The 21,081-nt window shown below is 39.6% G+C and overlaps 1 protein-coding gene across 2 annotated transcripts in view; it reads left to right on the plus strand.

Moving 5' to 3' along the window:
• The first annotated feature begins 902 nt into the window (after positions 1 to 902).
• pemt (phosphatidylethanolamine N-methyltransferase) overlaps positions 903 to 21,081 on the plus strand; it is a 59,916-nt gene continuing 39,737 nt past the window's right edge. For both annotated transcript variants that reach the window (XM_069156140.1, XM_069156139.1), the window contains exons 1-2: positions 903 to 1,153; positions 2,696 to 2,803. In XM_069156140.1, the coding sequence (XP_069012241.1) occupies positions 1,046 to 1,153; positions 2,696 to 2,803 (216 nt within the window). In that variant the 5' untranslated portion in view covers positions 903 to 1,045. The remainder of the gene's footprint in view (positions 1,154 to 2,695; positions 2,804 to 21,081) is intronic.

A 21,081-nucleotide genomic window follows, 5' to 3' on the forward strand; every position in this document is an offset into this window, starting at 1 on the left:
ACAAACGAGTTTGAAATGAGGCAAGAAAAACAACAATGTGAGAGGACACAGACGGTGATAGAAAAGTGATTGAAGGAAAGGAGGGAAGAGAGGAGGAAGGGGAAAAACACGAGAAAAGAGAAACAGAAAGAAGTAGAAAGAGAATAGAAAAACAGAAGAAGATGGGAGGAAAGAAGTGGGAAGGAGAAGTGAGGAGAAAAATAGAAAATGAGGGGAAAGAAGTGAAGAGGGTAGAAGAGATGTGATGAGGTGGTGAAAGAGGAGGACAAGTGAAGGAGGGAGGGAGGAAAATAGTACAGTTAATAAAAGGATAAAGAGTGGAAAGGTGAGAAAAAGAAAAGTGAAGAAGGGGATAACAGAAGATGACAAGGAGAGAAGGAGGGTGTAAGAGTAGCAGAGGATGAATGTGAGAAGACAAAAGGAAGACAAAAGTGGAAAAGAATCGTAGAGAATTTAATTTAGTTGATATCTTGTTGTCTTCATATTAAAAGACTTGATCAACTTGAGAATAGTGAGTTCCTAATAGGGCCTTTGCAGCATTACGTCACAGACTGCATCTTTAATTTGAATTTCAGGCTCATAAATATGATGACTGAAAAGTCGAAGACCTCATAAAATCTCAGCTATACGAGTTTCCAGCTGTTAATATATTCAGCCAGCAGATGGCACTCTAGAGCGACAATTAATTTCCTACAGAGGAGAAAACTAATATAGGAAGAAATAAAATCCCAGAGGTTATCATGTATAGAAGCAGTCAAAAAAACAAAACAAAACTAACGTTCATAATTTCTGACAGAAAAAAAAAAAGCTTCTATCCATAGACTCCATGCCTCTTTTCAATGGCAATGAACTTTGGACCACATTTCCCAGAATGCACTGAGCGGGGTTAGAGGTTATCTGGACGCGTGCAGTAGTCCCAACAATACTGCAGCCTCGTTTTACTGAAAACAATTACGACATTTGCACCGTTTAATGTGCAACACGTGTTGTCCTTCACGCACACGCATATGTCAGCGGGTGGTCTGCCAGCGTTCAGTCGGTGTCGATGAGCGACGGCGACGCAGCAGCCGCGCGGAGCCGTAATCCTGCTGCAAGGGACCGTGCCGCGCCGCTGGACTGCTGCGGAGGGCTCAACAACGTCGATTATTCGAAGGTAAAAACCACAACCGAATCATTCAAAGCTGCGTTCAGGGTCTCCGACTGTCGCACGAGCCGGTGCAGCTGCATAGAGAAAGCTACGTGACCGTCTCGGTTTGGCCGAGTGAACCGTTTTAACCGAGCTGTGCTCGCCGGAAAGACAGTCACTTGGTGACTTTCAAAATAAAAACCTAATTTGTCTGCCAAGTCGGTTCACACAATTTTTTTTTTTTTTTTTTTTTTTTTTTTTGGATAAACATAAAATGCAACTCAAACAACTCGCACAATAGCAATACATTTTCTTTGTATTCTGATACGTGATAAGTGTTTTTGCAACACAGCTGGTTTTGTTTTGCTCTTATTTTGTAGCCTACCGCTACGTGTGGAGCTAACCAACATACTGATAGGTTATATAATTGGGGGGGGGGGGGGGGGGGGGTGATCTGTGATCATGTTTTTGAAAGAAAATTCCTTGACAATAACAAAATAATGTCTGTCTATCTATCTATCTATCTGTCTGTCTGTCTGTCTGTCTGTCTACAAACACACACACAGACGTTTTTGAGTCTACTGACATCCCACCTAAAAAGCCACTATCTAGCATATCTGTGTTGTTTTTCTACCCCTTCTGGACTTCTGGACCACAACATGGTCAACTCGACACTGCAGCCGGACCTGTTCCCTGTCGGCCCACACAAGAGGCTCAGGCCTTTAATTGACACACTCGGTTAAGTTCAAATCTTTATGATACAACAAAGTATTTTTCAACTCAGTTCATATTTTTGACCAATATACCATTATACATTTTTTTCATAACCTTTCAAGATCAGACCTCGCATCTTCACTAAAACTTTAGTCCTTGTCAGACTCTCGCTATCTAGGCCTTTCCTCTTGCAACAGCTGCTAAAATATTAATTTGATCACATCTGAAAAGCTGTCATTTAATTTGCAGGCATCATCCACGCCTTTCTGCTATCTGACTTTAAAAATGACTGGCAATACTTTCGGCTGCATTGCTCCCCCGGCCCTGATGCTCTGAAATATAACACATTAAAGACCCAAAGCAGACTGAGGGCATTGACCTGAAAAGCATACTTGGTTGCGCTCCGTCTCTGGAGTCAATGGGTGTTAAAGTGGAAAACCATGGGGAGGACCTGAGTGTTTGATCCATCTTGGTTGCTTCACTTCATACCAGTCGTCAGAATGAATTTTACGCCTCATACCATGCTTCATTTTTAAAAAGGCCCCCTGTGTGATGTGTCATTACTTTCCTCCTTTTCGAACAAAATGAAAATATTGTAGGAAAGCTTGATACTGTGAGCTGATCCAGAAGTACATTACAATAATTGGTCCATGCAGATGTTTATTTATTAAGACAAAGGTCACATGAGGGAAAATATTACTTCAGACAAAACAACATGAATATGTTTTTTTATAACGCGTTATTGGAAGAGGGTATGATAGGCCACACTATGACATAACAGCTTTATGTGGTTTTTATTTCTGTTGTTGTTTTTCTCCTCCATAATCTTGTTTTTGACATGGTTGTATCTTTCAGATGGACTTAACGTTGATGGAAGAACTCCTGAAACACATTAACGTTCATGACTCCAGCTTTTGCATCGCCGTGATCGCCATTATTTTCAACCCTCTCTTCTGGAACGTGGTAAGAACTGCGACCACATAGGTGGATGTACAACGCACATACACTCTGCTTGGTACACGCACAGGGACGTGGAGCAGTGGATGGTTTTTGGAAGTGTTTCTGAGCCCCTGCAGTGATTTCTACGACAGAATCGTGTCTGTTTTTAAGGCAGTGCTGCCTGAGGGGCCCAAGATCATGGCCCTCCAGTATTGGTTTTCAGCCTTCTACCTTCCGTAAAAAGATTTCTCTGGATTTTCTGAATCTTTTTATGATATTATGTACTGTATATGATGAAATCTCCAAATTCTTTACAATTTTACCTGGAGGAACATTTTTCATAAATTGTTGCACTATTTGCCCACAAAGTCTTTCACAGACTTGCAGTTTGTTCAATTTGCAATCAAATATAGGTTTACATGATTTGCAAATCATCATATTCTGCTTTTATCTACAGCGTTCCAACTTTTTTGGAAACGTGGTTGTACATTAATCTGTTCAAGCTGTGCCAGAGCAGGTCCTTCCTTTCCAATGACTTGGCAAATTTGCTATTAAAACAGCAATCTGCCAGAGGTGCAAGCCCTGTAGATTGTATTGTTAATATTGTAGCTATTAAATTAAGATTGCATAGTTTCTTCTGTACTTAATCGTATGTAGCTTTGTTTGGTCAAGCTCAGTGAGGTCTAGAGCAAATCAAGTTTAAGAAATTGAAACGAGTCTTCATGTTCTCAGTGATCCTGCCGCGGTACGAACACCTACGAGCCCTACGACCATCCAAACAGGCCACAAGCACTGTAATCCTCTTCCCTCACTTGCCTAATACATGCAGCGCATCACTTCCTGTGTACCAGATAGATTACCCATCCGGTGATCGTGCCCAGTCTCCGAGGCTGGATTTGGGAAGAACAGACAGTCACAAGTGGCACTCCCTCAGCCTGAACACATTACCCAGGCTGAAAACAAGCTCAGATCTACTCATGCTAATGTTTCCTTCGGTATTCTCAAGCAGTCCGAACTCATCTTCTCTGTGTACCTCGTCCTCATTTTCTTTTCTCAATTCACATCTCCACCATTTGTCTCTCTGGCTCCCCCCCCCTGTTGTTTCCTCTTTTCAGGCTGTCCCGCTGCACTCTCTGTCAATGGTTTTGTTACAGGGATGGTTAGTGAATCACACAATAGTAATGTTCTTTTCTTTTTTCCCTGTATGACGAGGCCTTCATCTCTCCTCTTACCACTCCGAATTCATCCTCAGGTCTCTTCTTTGCGACATGTCCGTCATCCTTTAGTATCTTTATCCCCTTCACTGCCTGTGGTGTTTATACCTTCTGGTGTCTCTTAAATGAAGATATCATCCTAAAAATTACTTCTCTATTCATCTTATCTACATGATTCCAAAACACAACAATTACAAATGAGCATACAGCAAGCAAATTAAATAAATACCACATTAAATCATCAAAGTTAAAGAAATGTAGCAACCCAGGATTACACCATCATAACTAAAGGAAGGTTGAGGGTCGCCTGAGCCGTTCGTAACTATAATATTTAACAAAAAGGAAAGTTTAAAGCGTAGTGAGGCTGCCTACCTCCCGAAGCCAAACTGGAAGCGAGTTCCACTCAAGAAAAGCTAACTGCAATGTTGACCTTTGTCTTTGATTAGATAAGGTTGGGTGAAAAAAAGTTTTATAGGATTCTAAATCAATTCACAAATACCAAAACTCTAATTCTGTAATTAGACATTTTAAAGGAAGAACCATGAGGGCACCGACTGTTTCCTTAAATAGCAATTGTTTGGGCACATTTTGGATTAAATGACTTAATATTTGTCTTTGCAAAACAAAGGTGATGTATTTAAAATTTTCCGGAGTACCCGGAGAGAACCCGCGTAGGCAGAAGAAGAACATGCAAACGTCACACAGAAAGGCCCTCGACCCAGTTAAGGTTTGGACTCGGCCCCAGCTGAGTTTTGAACCCAGAACCTTCTTGCTGTGAGTGGACTGTGCTAATCACTGTACCACCCTGATGCATACATTACTGTGATGCAATTTACTTACTTGAAAACAACATAACAACAAATTTAGAATTATTGTCGTGTAATTAAATAAATTAAAAAACAAACCAAAAAAAGTCAAATTATTGTGATGTAGTTAAATAACATTTAAAAAAAGGCTAGGCCAGAACCACCATATTGCGTGGCGAAATATTAAATGCAATATGGCTTTTAATTTGAAACAAAGCTTTTAATTTGATACAGATACCGGAAGTTGTGACATTCGTCCGACAAACAGTGCAACCGCTCAGTCATTCACTCGGTGACACTCATTCATGTTTATTGGACTGGTGTTGCTGCCCAGCTAAAAATAACTCAATAATAAACTGCATCCTCTCATGTACCTTTCTTCAATCTGAGTGATGTGAATGAACAAGAAGAGAGATTTGACCCAGTATGATGGGCTCTAATCCTGATGAAGATCTAGATGTGATGAGGAGGAGGCTCTGATGAGCTTCACCTGGGCGCTGGATATAATAAATACTGGAGGTGAATGTAGTTCAGGGGTGGAGCAGCAAATCGCACTGAAATGAAAGCTGAGGCAGAAGAGAGGAGAGCTGATTTAACGTTTGACAGCAACGGCTGATTGAGATCGTAAAAGAAATCTGATTGGTCTACAAAAAAACGTCCACAGTCAGCTGATTAGAAGCAGCGGGGATAAGAGAGCGAATTGAGGATAAATAAAGCCTAAAAATTGTTTACCTGATTGAACTTATGCCGATCTTCACGTAGCTGCCAGTTACGTTTCAACACAGTGGCCCCTTTCTTCCTAATGAGTCAGGAATTGATTGGAGTTGAGATTCGACTCCCGGTTAAATTAAGAATTGGAACCGTATCAAAGCATGTAATGGCCAAGGAGTCCCACCTGCAGCGTTACTGTCAGTTGGTTAGCGTGTGGCTGTAATTCTCAGTCACAAAGTCCTTGGATAGGTGCTCAGTTTTAACCATTTTGAACCGGCACAAGCATGTCTTTGACTCGGTTTTCTCTGCCTAGATCAAATCTGTATCTTAGCCTCTGGAGACTGCACCGCGGCATCTTATATTAGTTTTGGAACATACTTTTAAACCCCGGTCACAACAGCACAGCAAAACTTCATCTGTGTCCTCACAAAATAACAATGTAAACGGTAAATGGTCTGCACTCACACAGCGCTTTATCACCATAGTGTTTTTTAAAGTGCTTCACAGTTTGCCTTCCTTCCACCCACTCACACACACATTCACAGCCGTGAATCAAAAGCATTTGCATTTCATATGTGGTCAAGCCATAGAGTGGTTCTGATTACGTTTCATTTTGAAGTTATTTAATTGCCTTACAGTAAGTAAGTACACAAACTTGGAAGCATGTTACAATCTTCTTGCTGTATAAAGATAAATAAATAAAGGTGTATTTTACTGGCCAACATCACCAGTTTTAAAACAGATAATGGGACGAGCAGGTTGAGGTTTTGTGAAGTGTGTGTTGGTCGACTCATCTTGTTTGTTAATGCTGGACTTTGATGCCCTGAGTTAGTCAATAGGTGATAGGCTACGAAGCATTAACGAAATACTTCATCATTGTTTTGCGAAGACAATTAGTAGGTCGTTCAATCCAAAATGTGCCAAAACAATTGTCTTTTTGAAGAAGCAGTCTGCCCCACAACTGGCCTATTTCTGGTCATATCTCGCTCTGCTTCTGTTTGTTCCTTTTTTGGTGGTGAGGCAGATTTATAAATACATTTTAGCTGTAGTCACTAACTCACTGTAAAGATATGTCAGACCTTAAGTCTGAATCACCTCTGCATGACAACCTTGTGATAAGTAGATGAAAGACCACACGTTCATTTTGCTTATGTAACAGATACGTTTTTAGTCATGATCTCTGTGATTACTTCTTATTATGAACAAGAGTTATCAGCTGGCGGCATAAACCTCTTTCTGTGTACAGAGGAATGAGCATGAGAAGCTCTACTTCTTAGGCTGTGCCTGCTGAACTCTTGTTGCAGAAGAAATTAGCGTCTTGGTTTGTTTTCAGTTCCGAGAAAAAGTGGCTCCATAACATGTTGAAGAAGACACCTGAGTGGACATTGTCCCAGCAGACTTTTTTTTGTTGTCCTCTAAAGTTGTCATAGCTTAAACGTTTGTGTTATCATAGGAATAACAGCTGCAAAGTCAAACTTTAAACTCATAAACTTTGTGCCATATTCCAGGAGTGACGTTTTTCTGCTCAGTTTTTGGGCGATTCCATGCACATGAATTTCCTAATCTACCTTAAAGGTATCCTGTTTTTGACCACTAGTGTTGCTGTGGAGAATTAAACACTGTTTGACTGACTGAGAGATGGCACTAATACACCAAGACAGTGGCATTGCACCCACAGACTGTAAAAAGAAATGGACGTAGTCTCTGTGACATCGTTATTCTGTACTTGAAGAGTGGTTTTGGAGCTCAGTTTGGGTGGCTCAGACTGTCGCCATCTAATGGCTAATCCAAAATAGGGCAAAGAGGTGGAGCGTGGGTGGAGCCGAGGCAGGCCACATGATGGCTAAAACCAGTATTGTGGAAAGTCTGTGTGACTCTTTGACAGTCTGTGGCTGAAACTAGTCTGCAACTAATTGTCACTTAAAGCAGCTCTGACCTTATTTATGCGTAACTTTGTGCCTTAATACAATTGAGTGAGTGAGTTATATGAAAATTCTCCCGTTGTATAGCTGCCTTGAATGGAGAAACTGGCAATAGAGCCCCAAACTGTTTTTAGTACCAGGCTGTTTGCTGTAAACTTGGGCATTTTAACGGGTTTCTGTGGGGATTGACTTGCTTTTGGAGCCAGTCTCAAGTGGCAAGTCAAGGAACTGCATCGGTCCCCTAGCTTGCAAACCTGAATGTAAATAATGCAGGATTTACCTTTTTAAAAAGCTAGTTTTCAGCTGGAACTCTACAAAATCTTAATTTTTCTGAAAAGCATGATTATTGATGTTTGAAAGTCATAATAATGTACCTATGGAAAAGTGACACTAATTTAATTTCCTTTAGCATTACCTTTGGTAAATAATTTTGCTGCACCGCTCCCTGCTCGCATCTTTTTTGTCTGATTGACAGTAAAGTAAAAGCGTTCAGACTCAAAGGAAGGGTGTGTAACACAGATACTTTTAACATTTTCTTCTTGTCCTATGCATTTTTATTTGCGTTTCTCATCAGTTACCAGGGCAACAGCCATGTATAGTATTCCTGCGTTCAGCGCTTCGAGAGGCAGCAGATCTGGTGTGCATCCTGCTGAGATGACACCTCTGCCGTATTGAGGATGTGAGCATGATGCCTCATTCAGATTTCATATTCTGTCTTTTCTGATTAGCAAGCGGCTGCCCCAGCTACGGATGCCTTAAACTAAGTCAAATCTGCTCCTCAATGACATTAGATCCAGCGTGGAGCTGCATTCGATGTCACACTGACATCTATCAAATGCAGCTGGGAGGAAAGTGGTCAGAATGTTCTTTTATCTTGTTTTATCTCTCCACCTTAGACCGCCATCTCAGCTGGAATCATGTGGACATGACGCCGAGTCTCAGATAACAGGATTTGGGAACTAACTGTAAATAAAGCAGGAAGACGGCTTTGCAAAGCCACATGCTGCAAGGTCTTCAGTAGTTGCTTGGGGAAAATTGCCTGAAAAGTGGGTTGTGCAGTCTAGTTTGAAACAAGAGAGTCGTGATTGGTTGCCAGGGGAAACTATGAAAATTGTAGAGTTGCTAATCTTAAAGAACATGAATAGAAAGTAAGGTTTAAATGACCCAGATATTGAACAACAACTGAACATGATAACATCTAGACTCCACAAAAAATAGTGAGGAAGCTGAGTGGACTAACAGTTCACTGAAAGTATTTATAAATGGTTAAAAATCCAGCTCCTGTTTTGCATTCCTGTAACATTGTCTTACTCCTAATGGATAACCAATAAAGGGATCAAAATTAATGCAGCAGAACCAGAGATACTGTTTTTTTTATTCCACACATTCTTCTTGGTTGTCAAATTCTGGGGCCTACATAACCCACAATGCAACTTGACTGCTAGCAATTCAGTCACAGATTTGGGTGTTTTATGATCGTGTCTAATGTAGATGTGTAATGATGAATGAGCTTCATATTTAAACATCTCTCTTTAGTATATGGAGTAGTTCACCCTTCAGTCCACTGTGAGTGTCACATTTTGCTTTGCCTAGCCTTAGGTTTAGGCGCCTAAAACCACATGTTTAGGTTGACGAAAAAAATCATGGTTTGGTGTCAAGTAATGTTACATATGTCAAAAAGTACATTATGTAAACAACTTATTTACATTACTTTAAAGAAATCCACATTTACTTTGATCTTTTTCATGAACTAAAGGCCAGTTTCCCGGGGACAAAGTCCTATTTTTGCTCCGGCAGACTACTACTCACGGTTATAGTTTTCTTTACTGTGCTTATAGTCTGGTTACGCTGGTCGTATTAGCGTCCGTTCAGCTATCCAGAAGGGTGAACCAATCAGCGACCAGCGTCGGTGGTGAAGTGCGTTTGTCCCGCCTCTCCTTCACTGTTATTGGACGGCTGGGTGAAATTTGACATTAACGAGTACAGTCTTTCACCCAAAGTTGAAATTTTTTTGAACGCTGTGTGACCAGAAACAAAACTCTGAATGTTTCGCCCTTAGCACCTCAACACGCTGCCGGTATTTGAAAAAAAACAAAACAAGCACCACTACCATTAAAATACTTTTTTTTAAAGTTACACTATACTCAATGAAACATTCTTTGGCGGACACAGAACTTAGGTAGTTCCAGCGGTGGCAGTGTCGGCTAGTTTTGCCATATGCTGATTGGTTAAAATTAACCTGAAGTCTACGCCCAGTAGAATGGAACGACTCCCTACGGAAAAAATATATTTCAAGCTGCATCCATGTTTACATAGTCTATAAACATCCACTTTAAACTCAATTCGAATGAGCAAAATGGGGGTGGGGATCCATTATCTCATCACATAACAATGTATGAACTGCACACCTAGAGATCTCTGGCAGCTGGTTATCATTAGTGAAGCATTCTCACTCTGCTCTCAAGTCCTAGTCACAGCTGAGACCAAAGCCAAACATTTGAAATTAGAGAAATTAACTCATGAAATTACATGTGATGAGTCATGCAATTAGACAGTGGTGTACGTGTACATATTTACTGATGTAATACTCCCATGTTGTGCTTTGTCTCTTATCTGGTGCGTACTAAAGGGAAATGCAACGTGCTGCCAACGTGACCTTCATCGTATCTTCAGCTATTTACAAACCGTAAATGCTGGGAGAGGGAGAGAATGAATGCAAAGTGTACAAATAAGGCAGAGGTAGTGTAAGAAGAACCGAGGAGAAAAGGAGAAAAATGACATATAGAAAACACCGTGGTAACAAAGCAGCAGAAATGAAATGACATTGCAACAAAAAAGACAAGATTTGAAAAAATAGACCTCTGTGAATAGTTGAATAAAGAAGGAAACAAAATAAAAAGTACAGAAAAAGAATGTGAGGGAGGAAACATGAAAGTCGGTGTGACGAGTTGGATGAGTCAGTGTTGTTATTGGCCTGTCCCCTCTCCACAAAATGTACTGAAATACCTGAAATTCACCTCATGTTGGAAAACCAAACTTTTTGTTTTGTTTTGCTTTAAGGTCAAGAACATTAATCTGAAACAAACAAATTAAAAAGAATCCTGCGCTGAGATTTCTCACCTTTAAAGGCAGAAAGTTATGCAGCAAATTACTATTAAAGATATCTTGAAATATTTGGAACAGTTTATGATTTGGAGTATTTAAAGTATCAACATTCAAGCAGATTATTTTTATGGTCTAACGCACAAGTGTTTTCCTCATGGAAACATAAAGTCTGTCTTAGAACTTAATGGCAGTTATATTTAGGTATGATAAATAGAAAATTGCGTCACCCGAGGACTGTGCGTTAGTGTCAGAGTTTGTTGCTGATGCCGTGGCTGCGTGTCTTTCTATCAAGCACCCGTTGGGTCCAAACCTGCCCCATACTCTAACACTGTGGTCCTAATGACATACTTGTCTTAGTACACTAACAAATAGGGCTCTTACACGTGAGGGCTCTCACTTGGACTTCCAGAAATCAACGTGTTTTCATTTCCTCTGTTTAATACTGGATAAACATACTGATTCTGGGTCGTGCATTTAGGTCCAGTCTGTGTTTTTCAAGTTGTAGCTTTAGACCCGCAGTTCTCTGGAAGTTTGTTTCAGATATGGAGCATGAAAGCTGAACATTGCTTTTCCATGTTTAGTTTCGACTCTGCGGACAGAAAGCAGACTTGTATCAGAAGACCTGAGGGGTCTGGATGGTTCATAATGTAGTAGCAGATCAGAAATGTAATTTGGCCCTTAAACCATTCAGTGCTTTACAAACTAACAGCATCATTTTCAAATCAGTGAGGGGGTGGGCTGTTATATGACTAACAACTATGCAGTTTTAATTCATTTTGGCCTACGTTCTTTATAATATTTATTTGTAAATGCACTCTTTGTCATAAACATAATAAACACCAAACATTGGTAAAACAAAGCTAAAAGTAAAGCTGTAGTAGTTGTGAAAAAAAAAAAAAAGCGCTGGTCCTGCCCCTGAGTGATATAAAACTCGGGAAAACCCTGGTAATGTAAATTTGTTTGTCATTTGCAAGTCATATTTTGTAGTTTTACATAATCTGAGTCAGTGGGAACAAGTAGATATTGAACAGAACACTGAGACTTTTGGCCAGCTCTCGTAGGGTTTTAGTCGAGGGTTCAGAAGTCACTATTGTTCCTCCAACATCCTCAGACGGACCAAATCGAAAGGCAGTTGTATGTTAATTTGCATATTTTATTCCAATTTGCAGCACTATCATTACATCAATCTTGTATAATTGACTGCGCTGAGCCTAGCTCCCTTTAGTTACTGTTGCTACGGCTGTCAGGCTTTCCCTATTTTGCACTGCGCGGAGGACACTCACTGATAACTGGTACATTTTCCGCTCAAAACTGATGGTTAATATTAAAACAACGAGCGTCTCATTTGCACCCGGTACCACGAGGGGGGCAACTTGTACTTAATACCCCACCAGTTTATATTTTTTGAAGGGTAATGAAAAATATTTGAAGCTTATCTGATCCATTCTGTTTACTTTTCTGCTGATTGGACATGTCCAAGACAGATGTTGAGGGTATTTGCATGGGGCTGCGCAGCGCTGTCCCTGGTACTGAAATGGAGCATTGCACCAATCGGCAGAATGGAAACGACGGGAAAGGCAAATTTTGTCAACAAGAAAGAGAGCGAGCTGTGTGATATTTGACAAGAGAGACGGGGAAACTATCGCTTACATTTTTTTGTTATTAATTTAATGACCCTGTTGCTGTTGACCTTTTATTTTGTTGATTAATAGCAGTCATCTCTGTGGTTACAATTCTATTTTGCATTTTGTAGTTGCAAGTGCTCCGATTCCCCAAATTGTGCGAGGATGCTCGAGTTTAGTATTGGCTTCTGCACTGCCGTGAAATAAATGTAACCTATTGTTTACCTTGTTGTTGTTTAGCCTTTCAGAAACCTTTGGATGGTTACACAAATGCATACAAAAGGTAAAGGTTGGAAATGATTCACATCTAGCCAAAATGCCCCTGTCTTAATGCCCTGTGTTAACCTACTGTTTCACCGGATAAAAAAAAAAGATTTGCACCCCCCTGGTCCTGGCCTGGTCATCTTTCTGGTTTCTGCTTGACTTTGTCAACCGAGTTGATGACCGTCCCCACCATATCGTATAACCTGTGGCTATTTAGCTAATTAAGAAACTGAAAACCTAACTACATTAAATTGTAAATAATTATAGTAAATAAAAAGACCGAGATGCAGTTTCTTAGAAATTACATTCCTGTACAATTCAATTTCTTTACCAATTACATTGTGATGGCTGTGTAATCACTGACTGGATGACATTCATTGGCACTGCTTTGTTTTTAAACAACACATTTATTAACAGCATTAGAATCGGTAGGAGGTGGTCGGGGTGGATGCCGTGCGTAGAAAGAGTCTCACAGCAGAGTCCGATTTTCACATCCAGATTCCCATCTGTGTAAAATTATAGATAAACACACACTTTAGTCTATTCTTGAAACTTTTTCTCTTGTATTTGTAGCTCTGGAAAAATTAATACGAAAATACACAAACCTTCAAACCTCACCATGTCAACATGTGGAGGAATCCAAAGTGTTTCTAGTTACAGTTGCTAAGCTGTGATTGGACAACTGCACTCTGCACAGAGATGGGATTTAATGAACAGCCAATTATTAAGTAGTTGTTTGTACTTCCTTCTGGTGTTTTGGTTACAACTACTTTGGTTTACAGTTTCCAAGTGTATTTCCATTTGATGATCTGATTTACAATACATTTTTTATTAATTTTTTTTGCTTTCTTTTTCCACACAAACAAAATATCCCGTCACAAAGTGAGGTCAGCCTCAGTGGAACAAATAGATGCCTCCCAGTGCATGATTTATCAACCTACCCGTAGGTGCAGATGAAGCCGATAGAGCAAACCGCATATTAAGTGTTATCTAATCATCGCCATGCATATGGAGATGGTCCCAGTCATCAGGTCTGTGCTGTCCAGTGACCTACATACTGTATAAGGGAACAGAGTACTCATCAGCCCATGCTGTCTGCGTGGGCTGCTCTAGCAGCAGGTTGTCTTACAAAAGCCGACTCTGTCAGCAGTGGTCAGGAGGCGTCACAAATCAGTAACAACAGCATGTGGTGCCAAAGACAGCAAGAGATGGATTCTTAGTTTTACAGAGCCACCAACATGCTTCCAATACTTTTTGATTAGATTTTTCTTTTATGGTTGCAGATATTGAGATGAGCTTTTTCCCAGTTAAATTGGTGCTTGTGTAATGAGTTTTTTACTTGTTTGAAATGCATGTGAAAACTTTGCATGAGTTGTTGAGGTCGTTACAGTTTCTCAGTGAGACACTGTTTCACCCATTGAAAGAGAACTATCTTTTATTAACTTTTGTTAGCTCCATCCACAGTGTTTTTGTTTTTGTTTTTTGTTTTTAACACCGTACTTAGCCAAGTAATTGCCAAAGTATTGTAAAATGGGGACATTGCTAAATTTTGCTTCAACAATGCAAAAATGCCAATGATTGAGCCAGATTTACTACTAGGGATTGGCATTTCAAGCAAAAAAACTTTAATAAAACTTTAAAAACTTAATTGCTGGGAACTAATCAACTGTTATTTGACTATTATCTCTATCTCCCTCCCCCTCCCCCCACGCCCATGAACTTTGAACCATGACTTTAACGTCATCATTAAGATAAGGGCTGCAGCTCACTCTACCTTACCTTTATTTATGTTTTCATCATCATTATGACTCACCCCTATTAACTTCCACTTTATTTGGTGGTAAGCTCATGATGTTGCTTCAACCATGCTCATCATGATTGAACACAAGTGTTACCTGCGATAAAGTTACATTAAACAGGGACTTTGTGGATGTTTACAGCCAACAGTTATGTAATGAATTTAACAGTTTGTCTTTGTTTACTCCAAATAAGACTAACCTGGGAGAATGTTTCCAATCACTATGACTATCCTATCATGTTGTTGCTCTCTGAGATCTTTGCAATGACTTTGAGGAGTATAATATTTCTATTGATAGCTGGATTGATGAAAACAAAACCATAAAAAGTCATAACAAATATGAATGCGAAAATAAAAATTGTTGGTGAGAAAGACTTTTACTGTTGATGTTGCTGTGACTGCTGGATATAAATAGGCAGGTGTTTGCTAATGCGGTCCTCATATGACCTTGTTGAAATTTATCAGCCTGTTGTTTTATCCATTGCTTCATGATTTGGAGTATTTCTGCCCTGTGGTCCAAAATCACCTAATGCAGCTTGACCTCAGATGACTGTGATAATCAGAGTGTGTCAGAGTCATTAATCAAGTTCTTTACTGTCCATATGTATTTGGTTCAGACAGGTAATAGATATTAAGATGTGTTCATGTCATGTTCATGACTTCAGTGAAGAACTAAAGATTCACTTCCTTACTTCCATGTTTTTATTCACTGGACTCAATTACACTGATTGAAAGGGTGAAGTGACCTCAGATGTACCCACGCATTGAAGGCTGAAGTGTGTGTTTGTGTGTGTGTGTATGTGTCATAGGAAACCATGGTCAAATTGCTGTTGTTTTCTTTAGATTGGGTATCACTTAGAAATCTGTATCTCATTGAACATATTAATATTGCTGGAACTCCGTTTGATTTGCTGAGTTGAAGTTGAAAGGTCCTTCAACTTTTTGGGAGTCTTTATTTTTTTATATTGGCCCAAGTTCTCAATAGTTCTTAAAGAAAAAGACACAAACTTATCATGTTTAAATGCATACATGTTTTTTTGAAAAAAATAAAATATATTACAAGCCATTCATTTTCTTTAATTCTCAAATAGGGACTTGAGATTTCTTTTAATACATTTTTTGGGGAACAGATAAAAGTTACAATAAAGGGGTGGTAGGGAGCAACAATTGTGTTGTTGTGGGTGAAAAACTTGAGCGGTTGCAGTGTCATGTTAGAGAACCCAAGAGCCAACCTGCCACAATTAAGGTCGTTTGCACCAAATATTTGATCCGAGATGCCCCAAGACGTCAGAGTGGAACTCAGTGTCTCCTGATGTCTTTGGTCTTGGACAGTTCTGCCCCTTTTGAAATATGAATGCTGCAAGAACATGAAAGTCTGTTTGATAAAGAGCAGAGGAGCCCAAAATCTGTACTATGAAGGGCTAAATATTAATCTGGATGGAGCGCCACAGGACAAAAATACATGTTTATGTGAGGTGAAATTACATTTCTCTCTGTCATGTCCACAGTGTAGTGGGTGTGAATGTCAAATCGTCTGTTTTACAGATAATGTGCAACCTTAGCTTGATGTTATCACCCAAATTCACTGTTTGAATACATGGGCCTGGGTACGCTCCTGAGGAAATCCTTTGCAGTCGCTGCATCCTGCTGAGCTTAGACCTCGGGTTAATTTAGGAACTATTGGATCAGTTTTAATCAATCGGTACGCATCAAAACTGGTCTGAACTCCACCTCACTGCAGCAACTACAAAAATGGAAAGAAAAAAAACCCCTCTTGACTTGCAGTAAACCACAGAAAACGTTAATGTCCAGTCAACACATATAATCATAGCAGAAAACAGAAGCATCAATATGGTGGAACCAGGCTAATTCAACCTAGAAACGAGTTCAAACTGGAAACGAGTTCAAACTGGAAACTCAGTATGATTAGTAGACGGTCGACCATGACATACTACTAGACAGACTAAAAATCTGGGTCCCACCCAACTCTCTGGCACAGCACTAAACTGGTTTGAATCCTACTTGAAGGACTGATAATACTTTGTGTCTGCAGCTAATTACACATCAGAGCAGACTAAAATGACATGTGGTGTTCCCCAAAGTTCAATTATGGGGCCTCTTCTTTCAACATCTACATGCTTCCACTGGCTCAGATTATGGAAAGAAACAAAGTGTGTTATCATAATTATGCAGATGACACACAAATCTACTTAACTATATCACCAGGGTACTATAATCCCATACAAGGGTTGGGTAAATGCATTGAACAAATCAACAACTGGATGTGCCAAAATTTTCTTCAATTAAACAAAGATAAAACAGAAGTAATTGTTTTTGGGGCCGAGGAAGAACGATTGAAAGTCAGCGCTCAGCTTCAATCACTGATGTTAAAAACCACAAACCAAGCCAGAAATCAAGGTGTAGTTATGGATTCAGACCTCAATCTGAACAGCCATATCAAGACAATTACAAAATCAGCCTACTATCACCTGAAGAATATATCAAGGATTAGAGGATTTATGTCTCAACAGGATTTGGAAAAACTTGTCCATGCATTCATCTTCAGTAGACTTGACTATTGTAACGGTGTGTTCACAGGTCTCTGTAAAAAGTCAATCAGAACGCTGCAGCTGATTCAGAACGTTGCAGCTCGAGTCCTCACTAAGACCAAGAAAATGGATCACATCACTCCAGTTCTGAAGTCTTTACACCGGCTTCCTGTCCAACAAAGAATGTGCTTTAAAATCCTGCTGCTGGTTTATAAAGCAATGAATGGTTTAGGGCCAAAATACATTTCTGATGCGCTGCGACCTTATGAACCATCCCGAACCCTCAGGTCATCTGGGACGAGTCTCCTTTCTGCCCACATAGTCAGAACTAGACATGAAGAAGCAGCGTTCAGTTTTTCTGCTCCACATATCTGGAACAAACTCCCAGAAAGCTGCAGGTCTGCTGAGACTCTCAGCTGCTTCAAATCAAGATTGAAGACTTTTCTGTTTGCTGCTGCCTTCAATTGAACTTGCCTTGCCAAACTTGCCTATGATTTGTAGTGAGCCTTTTAAATCCTTATTTTTCGTTCACAACTGAACATTTTTGGCCTTATGATGGGAAATAGTCCTTTCTTGCATTTTTTGTTTTTAGTTACAAACTATAGTATCACACATTTTATTTTAGATGGCAGTAGAGACAGAAACAGAAAAAAAAACACAAAAAAACCACCTTGCTATCCCAAGAGGCACACTACACACATGGCTCAAATCCCAATCTCACTTGAATCCAAATTTTGATCCATATATGTGCAAATAAAATTTGTTTCATTTGAAAAACCACGTACACCTACTATTTCCTGTGCTGCAGTTGACAAAATGTTCCTTGAATCCCACATCTTTAAATATTCAACAGGTTTTTTTAGTTCTTAATTGTGCATGCGTGCATGTGATCTGTCTATGTTCTTGTTCCCTTTCTCCTCATTAGTCCAGGACAGCAAACATCCACGCATTAATATACTTGGCTGTGCCTGTGTGCAGGTTGTCCTCCAATAAACGCAGCTGTAATACGGTGAAAAAAACGTTTGCTGCTAATCAGGCCGAGAGATCTGCAGTCCTAGGTGGAGACTTTCTCCCCGGAGAGTTCCACATTTACCACAACTAGAGTTGCTCCCAAACCACCTTTTTTCACACTGTAGTATTACATAAGTTTAGCTTTCCGTGTTTTGGTCAGTGTGTATTCATGATGTATTGAAGAAGTGGAAGTTGGAGCTCCTTCGAGTGGTGTGTTACCATTTGCGCCGCTCAGCTGTTCTTCAATTTCTGAACATCAGATGTCCCGAGTTCCTTCTTCTCAGATGTCTTCCTAATATCCCGACTTGAAGCTCATTCAAGTGCCTGCATCTCAGATTTAAGTGGGCTGATGGAGCCGCTGGAGGAGCCTGTTAGCTAAGCCTTGATTAAATTTGTCTTGAGGAGCTCCTCGTCCTGCCAATCTGGCGCCACTCCCCGTGCTCTCCTCATCTGTTGCCTTCTGTTATTTCCATGGCTTGATTGATGATTTGATAATAACATCAGCAGTCTGTCTGCAGAACACCCAGTTTTTTTTAGTGCACTCCATCGTCATTTGGACAGTTGTAAATCATGTTGGATGATTGGGCCTCAGGTTGCGATCCCATCAATGGATCAGAGTCGAGTGTACTGGAATAAATGAGCTGCTAATGTGTGGAAGTTGGAGCTCCTTCGAGTGGTGTGTTACCACACCAGGGTGCTCGGTGGGTTTTCAGATGGGTATAAGATGGGTTCCAGATAATCCATGTTTTTGCAATAAACCTCTCTTCTGTGATGAGAGATGTAAGAGACGTGTACTTTTTTTTTTCTAGCTTACAGTCGCGTCTGCGGTGGTGGAAAAAAAACAACAATCAACGTTATAACACTTTTTTTTTTAGCATTTAATCGTGTTTTTAGCAAACAATTAGCTTTCATGCTCTTTGAAGCTTCAGTCTCTATTTGTTATGTATGTACACGTAATGATTGAGAAGCAGTTGCACTAGAAGGCGGGCAGCTGCCATCTTGAGTTGTTTGATGACCTAAGTCCTTAGACATGGGAATTTCCCCCATCATTACCCACCCACCCAATATTCTTTTGTACATCCGAGCAATAAACGCATCACATTTACTTCTTAATCACCCTTTCAGTGCAAAATCACAGGTGTATTGTGCTTTGAACCATCAGTGTATTGTGTTCTGATTGGTGAGGTGTTTTGCAATCACTCTCCCTGTTCTTGGCGTGTGTATTCCTCGTTTTGATATGGAGTTGATTTCACTTGTTTTCATCAATAATTTTCTGACATGTATTATGTGTTTGGGAATAAATAAGCAATCTGAATTTCCTTTACACAGTCTTTAAAATAATAATAAATTACGTTTACAGCCCCTTCCGTACATAAAATGGAACTCAAAGTGCTTTACGGGAGAGGGTAAAAACAAAGACATAAAATAAGATTCTGCAGTTGGTAAGACAAGTTTGCAATAAAAAACAATCTTGGGATGAAAAAATAAAACTACAGTAATAATAATAAAATAATAAAAGGAGAAAGAAAAAGTATTACATAAAAAACCGTGATGTTAAAAAAAGATTAAATTACTAAAAAGCAAGATTATGAAAGTAAGTCGTGAGCTGTTTCTTAAAACTATCAACAGAAGTTGCTCACCGTGTATTTTTATAGTTAATTTAAAAAAAGAAAAAGACAAATGGCATCATTAAAATGTATAATGTCATTGTCTTTCTCAAACCTTTTACTGTTTCTTCTTTCCATTGTTAGCGTTGTTGTTTTGTCTCTGGCTCGCAATAAGTGTGAGTCAAAGAGGAGCATCAACTGTTGGGCTTTAAATACAGAGAAGGAAAGATTAAAGAAGTGACAGCTGTTGGTTTATTCTAAATATCCAAAAGGACACAAGTTTTCTTGGGTAATATCTTCTGTGAATCATAATGGACGACCTCTGATTGCACTTGGGCCTGCACGGTGAACCTGGTAAAAGTGCCATTTGTGTAAGCGTCCTTCTGCACTCACTAAATCAGAGTTTATTTGTTTTATTCCCACCATAAAATGTTTGTTTCCTCTTACATTTATTCATTTTCTTTATTCTTCTTGTATGTCTCGCCTCTCCTGAACAAAGAAATATGTTGCCATGGAAACATTTCTGTTTTTGCTCTTTTACTGCTGCCCTTCCACAGCCCACAATCAGTCTGTACATTTGTGTTTCATTTCATAAACAGCTCCTTCAGGCAGTAATGCTGCAGACAGGTTCACCATATGGGCAGACGGGTCGAACGCTTTCCATGTTATATAACTGATAGGAGTTGAATCGTTTTTCTATTTTATTGTATTTTTAGATGTAGAAAATGCCACCGCGACCACCTAGACAAGATCCCAGTGGGATATACATGGTGTAATATGGACAGCTGAGAACTATAAACAGCAGGAGAATACAGCTGCCTGGAGCTTATTGAGGGACATAAACAACAAAAGAGCAATATGAACAGATAATGACCTCAGGGCAGAACAGCATGTGTCACAAAATGTCACACAGAAACCACATCACGCTTTACAGTGGGAGAGTCTCCAGTGTGCATCTGGGTTAAATTTCCATTAATACATTTAGAAATCATAGACAAAAGGTGCTCTTCATTAATAAAGTTTTTGTTCAGTATCAAAAGTAATCCAGGTCCCAGCTGTCTTTTACAGTGTGAATAGAACCTGTTAGTAGCCAAAGTAACCTGACTTTCCATGATGCTGACTTTCCAAAATGTAAACAGATATGGTGTACTATATTTGTTGTCCATTGGGAGATAAACCTGGACAGATGTTCCTCTGGTGTTACAAGCTAAAGGAGATGGTCACAAACATCTGTGCAACACGATGAAGAGAGCTTTTTAGTTTGTTTTAATATTGAGTTTCTGATTTTGCATACACACTAAAACCAATAGTGTTTTCATGTTTCCATACACAACCTCCTTATTTCATGCCAGTGTGCTACCAACAATTGTGACAAGAGAAATAACTTTTTTGGGGCTGTACGTCCCATTCTTGTGATTGCAACGTCTTCAGAACCTTGATTGAACTTCAACTCAAGGATGAACTGATTAGATTTTGGTTGGTCAAAGGTCAAAGGTGACTGTGACCTCATAAAACAGGTTTGTGGCCATACCTCAAGAATTGATACGCTAACAAAACTTAAAAAGACAGATGAATTAATGACATTATATATTTAAAAGGTCAAAGGTCAACTTTCCTATCACAATGTTTTAGTAAAACACTTTTCTGGCCATGATTGAGCACTATAGCCTTAGGAATGGAAGAGGAGATTGTG

Source organism: Embiotoca jacksoni, unplaced genomic scaffold, assembly GCF_022577435.1.
Source record: "Embiotoca jacksoni isolate LCO1_2020_lvr unplaced genomic scaffold, fEmbJac1.0.p SCAF_20, whole genome shotgun sequence".
Taxonomy (NCBI): Eukaryota; Metazoa; Chordata; class Actinopteri; family Embiotocidae; genus Embiotoca; species Embiotoca jacksoni.